This window comes from Chaetura pelagica, unplaced genomic scaffold, assembly GCF_000747805.2.
Source record: "Chaetura pelagica isolate M959 unplaced genomic scaffold, ChaPel_1.0 scaffold364, whole genome shotgun sequence".
NCBI classification, from domain to species: Eukaryota; Metazoa; Chordata; class Aves; order Apodiformes; family Apodidae; genus Chaetura; species Chaetura pelagica.
The window spans coordinates 3,923,897-3,933,453 of record NW_009953089.1 but is presented as its reverse complement, the minus strand read 5'-3'; the positions used below and the strand labels follow the sequence as shown (position 1 = coordinate 3,933,453).

At 36.7% G+C, this 9,557-nt stretch overlaps 1 protein-coding gene across 1 annotated transcript in view; it reads right to left on the bottom strand.

Annotated features, from left to right (window-relative positions):
• LOC104388211 (plasma membrane calcium-transporting ATPase 2) overlaps nt 1-9,557 on the bottom strand; it is a 174,065-nt gene that overhangs the window by 86,083 nt on the left and 78,425 nt on the right. Inside the window, exons 4-5 of the mRNA XM_009997040.1 lie at nt 8,877-9,002; nt 1,443-1,568 (exon numbers count right to left, since the gene is read on the bottom strand). Coding sequence (XP_009995342.1) covers nt 1,443-1,568; nt 8,877-9,002 — 252 coding nt within the window. The remainder of the gene's footprint in view (nt 1-1,442; nt 1,569-8,876; nt 9,003-9,557) is intronic.

Below are 9,557 nucleotides of genomic sequence, written 5' to 3'. Positions count from 1 at the left end.
CTTTCCCTGTCTTTCAGTTCCACAGTGAGACATGAGAGAACCACCAGTGTCCCAAGCAAAATAACACATGGAGAAGCCAACCCAGTTAAATCAAGACCCCCAAGCAGACAAGCTCTCATCTCCAAACTGGTACTGAATTTGCTCCTTCTCACCTACAATACCCTTAGCCACTGCCAAAACATCTGCTGCCAGCTGTCAAAAGGTCTGTGTCTAGAAGTCTCTCCCTTAATGGCAGCAAGATTAGACTCTAAGCTAGCTCAAAACTAGTCTGACATGAAAGAGTTTAACTTGGAGAACTTTCGGCCTTTCTCCCAGAACTTACCAGGCTTGGCAAGTATTTTTGTGTAGAAATGCAATGGCAAACGTTTCATAAAGTCTTTCAAGCAAAAAGGGATTTCCTCAGAGACACATGGAGATAAGTGCAAGCACTTGGGCATGTTCAGAAATGGAAATTCTAGGTCATGAAAACCATTTTAATTTGGTCTTCCTATCTGCAGCTTCAAATTAAAAGGATGGAAGTGAAAAAAGTTGGAATAACACTGCCTGGGAGATACTAAGCAAAATGTTCATTAAAGCTTTAACAAACCTGTTTTTATAATAGTAAAAAAACAAACCAAACAAACAAAGAGCAGTGGAAATGTCTAAAAAAACATGTATTAACTGCCCCCTAATTATGTCTGAAAGCCAAATATTCTAGAACAACCTTGGAATGAAATTGTGAAAGTAGATTTGAACAATTTACAAGACTGTATGAACAAAAACTGGAAAGGACACACATTTAATCATGTTTCTGCTTAGTGTGCAACCCATAAATTAGCAATTGCCTATGACATCACACTATAATAAGGTGAAAAGTCTGAAGATATTTCTTGATTTCATTAACTGATACAGGACATCAAAGTTAAACTCTCTATTAATATTTACTGCTGCTTCCTTCACTTTTACTATTCTTAGTTTGACCTTTACTCCTTAAGAAATTAAAATGGCTCTATAGTCAATAAGTGACATTAAACTAGGCTAGCAAAAAGCCACATTTTAACTTCATTTTATTTTTGAAGCCCAAAGACAGATGCTGTTTCCATGGTCAAGTGCTTTTTTTTCTGAAAAAAAATAAATGCATGTAAATGCACAAGAGCAAAACCTTGGCAAATTTTAGGTGATTATGGATTTATGTAAAGAAGACACAGCAATGGGAGTGTGCCCGTGTATTCTCTTCCTTTTAATTATGTACTGAGAATCTGCAATTTCACACTGGAAAAACATCTTGTTATCCAATGCATTTATTGGCTAACAGCTCTTGCTGTTTTTCTGTGTGACGTGATGACAAAAATGCATACGAAAAAGGAAGCTTTAAAATTTATTTCTCAAGAATTGAGGAGAGCTCTGGCTACACAAAGTCCAAGAGGTTTCTTCAGAGCATCCTTATGTACTGTGAAATTTACCTTTCTTATCTTTCTTTTCTTCTTCTTCTCCTCCAGCTCCTAGCAGAGTAAAGATGATGCCTGTCTGTGAATTCACTCCCACAGCAGTTACAAGCATCCGTCCAGAGCCTTCCATGACATGAGTACCTGCAAATATGCCATATAGGTCACATAGAGTTTAAAAAAATGAAAAGTACAACCATTAAATATTTCATGCAAGACTTTTACTATAGTACTGAGAGAGATTCCTTACACTTTAAAAATCTATAGAGGCCAATATAATGACATGCCAAAAAATTCCCGATTGTTGTATATCATCCTCAATCAGGAATGGATGCATAACTGCAAATCTGAGGCTGCACCATCAGCAGCCACACAAATCAGATTCCCTTTTTACTAGCAATGTTGGCACTAGCCAAGTTTAAAGAATCTTAAGGGATAATACGGTTTAGCATCACACAGTTAATTCTTGTAACTGAAAATATTTTTTCAGAGTTCTGCAAACATTCCTCTGTGACTCTGGTCAAGATGACACTGTAAATAGAATATTATTACATAAACCAAGTGAAAAGGTGTGCAATTTCTCTCATCTTTCTCAGTTACAGTTGATTTACAGGCACAGAAAATAACCTTTTAAAGATAATTTCACATCTCCAAACTTGAGAAATCAATACAGAGAAAAAAGGAGATGCTTAATTAAATCAGAGATTCCCTACAGCAAGAAGAGTCTTGCTCTTCGTACACTTGAAGATGTACACTTAAAACATGTTCCATATGAAAGATTTCTATTACTCTAAAACAAATACAAATGCACATTAGGTTCTGGAAAAGATCATTTATTTAACAAGGTAATGGTATCCCAGTAAATAAATTCCTTTTGATAAATATTTCATGTTTTATTGTATAGAAATTGCTTCATTAAATGTAAGTCCCTGTGTGAACACAGGGGAAAAGTTGTAACTTCTGAACACAAAGCTGACAGAGCAAACCAGGATTGAAAGTTTACTGGGCTTGGGCTTTTTCAAACGTTCTTCCCTGTATTTGAGGGAGGAAGTAGTTTGGAAACTGTGAAGACAGACTGTAACACACAAACTCACTTTTACCCTTGAGAAAAAAATCTTTGTATACAAAAAGATAAATGTGTATTTATACCTGTAAGTGAACTATGGATGGACACACAATTAACTAGAACCTGCTGCAGAAGTATTCTACTATTTACCAATTCCTTCTAATCCTAGTTGCTAGATTTCTAAGACCAGTCGTTGCTCTAGACTTGCAGCTGTGGGACATCAGAAGAACCAGATGGAAACAGAGCACAGCACAGTAATTACATTTTCTGTTTGGGGGGCATGAAGAGAGAAAGCAGCTATTTGTTGGTTTAAGCATCTTCAAGTTAACTAAACAGTTTGAAGATTGTGGTAATAAACCAATTATACTGCTTATAATACCCACTTTACTCTTTGCCTTCTCACTGCCATATTTGTGACAAACTACTCTTCTTTGCTGGGTTTTTACTCTACTCTTGCTTAGATCCTCACTTCAATCCAGAAGTTACATTGTACTGCTTTACAATTAGCAAGGCTGCCATAAATGTAACATTCTCCATTTACCCTCCTTGAGACAACACCACTCTTGCCTAACTGATGCTGTTGCAAAATGAAGAGTCATTGAGTTGTCTTATCCTGTGGCAAATGAGGTAAAAATTCTGACACGCTTATACTCAACTATCTTTCTACTGTCACTTACCCACTACCATTATTAACTACCACCTTTTCATATTTTTTAACTCAAGTGAAGTAATTCCCTGATGCCCAAAGTTCTGAAATGCACCACAGCATGGTACACCAGGAGCCACAGTAAAAAAGAAAATTAATCTTCAAACAAGCTTTCTGCAAAATGGATTTTAACCAACTGAATTGTGAGCCTGTTGCATTGAGCAAATGGAGAATATAGTATCTCATGGAGAACCTTATTGGGCATTCAAATCTAGTAAACCTGAGTGGCCATGGAATGATTTGTTTTACCCTTCCTTTTTAAAAATAATTTTATTGGGTTCATCCTCATCTACATATATGAATTTCATTGAGTCTCCCAAAAGCTGAAAAAAGGAAGGATTTATGGACCTGTCCTTATAGAAATCAACATTATATATACACACACACACTTGAAACCCATTTTTTTTACAAGTCCCATTTTCTTATTACTGCTCACCCAGTTGCTGTCCTAGAACACACAAGGCAATGCAACTATCTATTTATAATAAAAATCTCTCATGTTCTTAAAAGGAAAATAGAAACACAGAACAGAGAGAACATCTGTCAACACTAAGCCTAATTTGAAAGCATAAATATCTCATCAGAACACTTAAGAAATTTTCAGCAGAAATAAGTCACATAAAAAGAAAAAAAGCAGTAGTGGTCCAATGTATTTTTTTAAAAGTGCATTGAGCACTGCTCCTATGGCTTTCTGAGATAAAATATGGTTCCTTAAAAAGTAATTTGCTTTCTTTCATGTGACAAAGCAAAACACCACAAATATACAAATCAGGAAAGCCACCCAAAGAAAAAGCAAGTTACATTAAAGCACAAAAGAACAGCAAATATTTTTAAAAAAACAGAGCAGCCTCAGCTATACTGGGCTCAGACAAAACAGAAAATGTCTGAAACAACTCAGAAATTTAGAGGAACCTCCTCTAAGATGCAACAGCATTCCAATTACATTTTAATTAAGAATTTTATTTTTTTTTTAGTAATCCCATGGTTTGTTTTGCAGGAACCATTTTTCTTAGGCTACAAAGTTGGGTAGAAATATCCTCCCAAAACTGGCATGTACCAATGTTTCAAAGCCAGCTTCATTAAGCAAACATGTACCCACCAGATTCCCAGCTTAGCACTGCAAACCTGGAAAGGGCAAAAAATGACTGAACTTGAGATGCCTTTTTGAGCCTTTTCTTAACATTAGTCTTGCAAAATACAATTCAATACTGCTAAGGTGCATATACAGACATGTTTTGGAGCAGGTACCAATTTATCTTCAGATTGTGTTCCACTACTGAATTAGAAAAATTCTTCAGCATCTAAGCTAAAGTAAAAAGCTGAATCTCCTTCCACCTGATTCTGGCAATTTAAATGGCATTATAATCCTATTAGCTCTATGACTTCAGCTGGCTGTTGTTACAGAAAAGGAATTCTGGAATAAAGGCACGTTTTTCATTTAATCTGGTACACTAAGCATGTATTTCAACTTCATGTTGAACAATCTGACAGACTTCTTTCCCTCTGGAGACTAATTTTTCAATATTAGTAAAGCACATTTTTTTTCATACACTGAGTATTTAATTCAAAGTTGATAAATGGTGAATGTTCCAAGATAGAAAAGCAAGAAGTGTGGTTTAGTGAGGAAAGAAACAGATCAGACAGATCTATTACAGAACATACTTTTTCAGACAAAAATGCAACTAAACATGATATTGCTCAGGAACCTTCAAATCTAATCCTAGTACTGGGTAAGCAGAGAGGAAATAGATTGAAAACAGGGCTGGAAAACAAGAAAAGAAACCAGAGAATGCCAGTTGGGGGGTTTTATTCTGTTTTGCTACTTCCAACAAACGTGCAGAGAACAAAAATTCTCTGTGTATCTAACCAACTGTTTTAGTCACTGCCATTAGTAAGAGGTAACTGAGGTTAATAATAAAGTGAACCGACCATCAGAATATCCTCTGTGAAGAAAGTTTTCCCCAGAAAAGAACTCATCTACAAGTAATTTCAACATATCTCAGTAATTTGGAACATCTGAAGTTAGCTGCTCTGAAAATGTCTGCTGTGCTAGAGGCCCAGCTTGGAATATTTTCTGGCAGGGAATTAAGACAGAACTATTTTTCTCCAGGCAGTAACTGACCCGATTCCTTAATCAAGCTTCCTTTTTATTTTCAAAACCTAACAAAGCACCATGACCAAGAGACTTCTTTTATTTGTTCTTGAGTAAATTCTGTTTTCTTTGTTTCAAATCCTTGTTGCACACTGACAGAACTACACATTTGTAAAAGTTAGGTTAGGATAAAAGTAAAGTTCTGTCAGTCTCAGTTCAGTGAGAATGACACTAGGCAAGCTCCTCTACCTAAGCCTTTCAGACCTTAACCAATTTGAACCAAATACCTAGAAAAGAAGTTTCAAACAGTAAGCATCATAAGGTGTTTTTCACAATGCTCACATAGTACTCCAAAATACTTCACTGTGGGCAACACTGAGACCAGACTCAATATTCAAAACTTCTGAATTTAGGAATCAGGGATTTCTCCAAACTTTGAATTAAGAAAACTTCAAGGGCACATCAGCTTCAGTCACTACAGCTGAACAGCTGGCAGTGTGAATCCCCAGGCTGTCTTCATCTGCTGCTTGACACACCCATGTGCATTGCAAGGAAATTTAACCTCACAGTCTATTTTAAGCTGATGACTCCTGATGTAATGGCTTATCCTACACTCTATGTGCAAATCCCTGTTAATGAACTAAAAGAAAGAAAATGTTTTAGACAGAAGTACAGTGGAAGTAAAGGGAAGAAATTGCTTCTTTTGGTGTCAGGTATATCAGAGTCTGTATTTCCATTTCTGCCTTCCTAGGTGGTACCAAATGTGCTACACACAGATGAAAATGAACCATCTGGTTTAGTCAGCACTTGTACTCTTAGAATTGCTTCTCAAGTACAGTAAATTACTATCTGGATGATTAAACAGGACATTTAGCACAGAAACTCATTTCGTTTAATTATGTCATTGAAACTGATGGAATATTAAAAACGTTGTTTCAGGTGCCAATGGTGAAAGTAATACTTCCTGATTCAGGGTGTTTATTTTTCACCAAGTTTAGACTCACAATGCAAACTGTGGCTGCAATACAAACGTTACCTTTTTTCAGCTATTCCTTTGTCAAACCTGGACTGTCTTCATTTCCAAGAGATGATTTAAGGGGGAACAGTGGCAAGCAACATCCTCACAGTATCTGTCTAAATTCCAAAAGCCTACCTGAAAATAATTTACTGTTGTCTTCAGGTGCAAAGATAAGGGGAAAAACTAAGGTCTATTCACTGGTTTTGAGGGGAGTTATTTGGGTGTTGTTTTTTCTTCTTTAAACAAGTTTTATAAAAACATGTCTAGGCTATCTTCTAACAGGAACTCAGTTTTTAAACCAGGCCAAACCTGCCCTGCAAGACACAGTGGTTTCCAAGCTTCTGGTTTTTGGACTGCTAACAATTTCCAGTGGGCACATCAGCTCCCACATCACTGGGATTAACCCTTGCACTGTATCTATGGAAGAAAGTAGGGTATAAACTTTACTTCACTGTGCAATAAAACAATAAATACAATTTTCTCTCCTTATAGCAAAGAAATTTGAGTTTTGGGATGCAAGACAAAAATGTCTTTACTCCTAACCTGACTGCTTTTCCTTTCTCTTCCTGTCGTCCCTTTCAGGGCAACACCTTCAGTTTTTGAATCAAAAAACCTCTGGAATTCAACAACAGGAATATTTTAATTGGTACAAATATATGAATTTTCATTATAGAAGTTTCTATTAGAAAACATAATTATTAAAACTCTGTAAAATAGTAATTTTATGCCAGTTATGAAGTTATATTTACAAAACAGACCAATTACCAGTTAAGGAAAAAAAAATTGGAAAAAAATGTGTAAATATTTCAAGGACAATATGGGATTATATATTTTGTTAGAAACAACAACAGTGAGCTACCCTTCCTCAAAATACCACTGCAGGCCTTCCTGTTTACACATGAGAAAGCATTACCAAAAAAAAATTCTTAATGTACAATCAACTGAAGCCTAAATTTCTGAACTAATAGGATAAATTACTGTAATGAAGTCAGAAGACTTCCCTAAGTTACCTTAAGGCATATTAAGGAGCCAAAGGGGCACCAAAAATTCAGCAGTGGCTCTATCCCCACTATCCAGCATTTGTATCTGTGCTGCCTGCAAATGCTGAGCTCTTCAGTGCATTTGCTCTGCACAAATGCAGCCTTCAGCATTTGCAACTACACCAGCAGTCTCTATAAGCTCCTACTGAACACCTGCAAACCTATTTTTCAGACATTTGTAACATGGAAGAACTTAAGGGCTTACAACATGAATAGCAAAAGGTATATATTTGGCAGGGGACACTGCAGCAAAACCTTTTAACAACTAAAAAATAGAGTATTTTTTTTAAGAAAGGAGAAGATTTATTTTCTTCCCTGAAAAAGCAAAATAAATTTGTTTTGCTGCTTTATGCTCAGAAGCAATAGAAATGTTTTTTGTCATTAAAAAAAATTTTTAATACCCAGTTTAGGCAGAAAGATGCTAGGAGCTTGCTGAAGTTAAAATCAACATGGGCTTTTGTAACATGAAGTCTGTGGCAATGACAAGTCCAAAAACAGCAATAGCAATTCCTTCTTCTTAAGTTAATGCAGCCACCATCCGACTGAAAAATGATGTGTTGGGTTTTTTTAACCAGACCACAATCCCATAATTTACATAACAAACTCTTATTATCTCACAGTCAGTGAATTAATGATCTGAATTTATATTTCAAAGGAATTTGCACTGTTAATTCAATAAAAATTGTTGCATCCTTACTTGTCGCGACTTGTCTCTTGTGAACAAAAAGCATCTCCCAACAGGTGTTACTTGGGAAACACCAGTGAGGCAGGATTTCTGCAGGAATGGGCACTTACCTGCTCTATTGTCACATGAATATTCTATTTGGGATCACCCTTGGCTGACTGTACAACCAGACAGCAAAGAGAATCCTTTCCACACATAAGAAGTTCAAATGTATTTGAAAATGACTGTTTCAGGTTATAACACACTGATGGTGGTTATGAGATCAGCAGTCTGTTATTTTGCAACCCTATCTCAGCTGGAACCTATTGACAACCAAACCCATTACAAAACTGTCTTTATTAGGATTTTAAAAATAACAATTTAACAGATTTACTGTTTAGAATTATATTACAAAATACAAATATTACCAGTAATATACCATGTATTTACCACAGAATTCAAGCCCACAATATTTTAATATATGCATTTCCTTCTAAGCACATTGTTTCTTATTGTATTATATCTAGTAAACACATAAAGTGTTTGAAAAGACTTTAAAAGGCTTTGAAATTTAATGGTTGAATTAAAACTAGTATACAATGAATAGAAACAATTGTTATTTGCCTAAGTGATACTTTCCTTTGCGTCTGAAAATGTTTCATTATTTTCTCACTTTATGATGATCAGAAATAATTGCACACAATCCAAAAATGTCTTTTGTATGACAAACACAAGGCCAGTGTCTGTGTTCTAAAGATCAGTTGTATCTCGGGTTACCCAAACCCGATGGTGTGGGGAAAAGCAAAACAAAACATGAACTAAGCAGTGCATAAAAGAGAACTCAGCAAGAATTGAAGGAGATTTACCTGACAGTAGCATTGGGTCCTTGTCAACAGATTTGCGGACTTGGTCAGACTCTCCAGTTAAAGAGCTTTCATCAATTTTAAGATCATTTCCTTGAATAAATATCCCATCGGCAGGTAGAAGATCACCTTTCAGTAAGAACAGGGTAATGGAAAACCACAGTGGTTTAGTAGGATTGTTTTTATGACTACATGATGATTTTTGTTACAAAACCATAATTAACAACAATTGAAGTGAAATAAATATGACCATTATTAGTCCACACCACAGAATCACAGAACCCTTCCAGGGATGGGGCAGCCACAGCTTCCCTGGGCAACCTGGGCCGGTGGCTCACCACACTCACACCAAAGAATTTCTTCCTAATATCTCATCTAAATCTCTCCTCTTTTGCCTTAAAAGCATTCCCCCTTGTCCTGTCATTCCCTGCCCTTGTGGGCTGGCTCCTCAGGGGAGGCTGCAGCCCTGGCTGCTGAGCTCCCAGCCCCGCGCTGTCCTCTGGTGCCACCCGCTGTCCCCACTCCACAAGAGCATCACAATCCTCTCAGGAAGCCCCTAGTTATGTCCAGGGCAGACTTGGTGGTTGGTAGAATGGGCATTTTGCTGGGATTTGCCAGTTCAGAGCACACACATCTCCTGCAAAGGTGCCCCGGAGCGTGTCACTTGGCCATCCACCTCCTGGA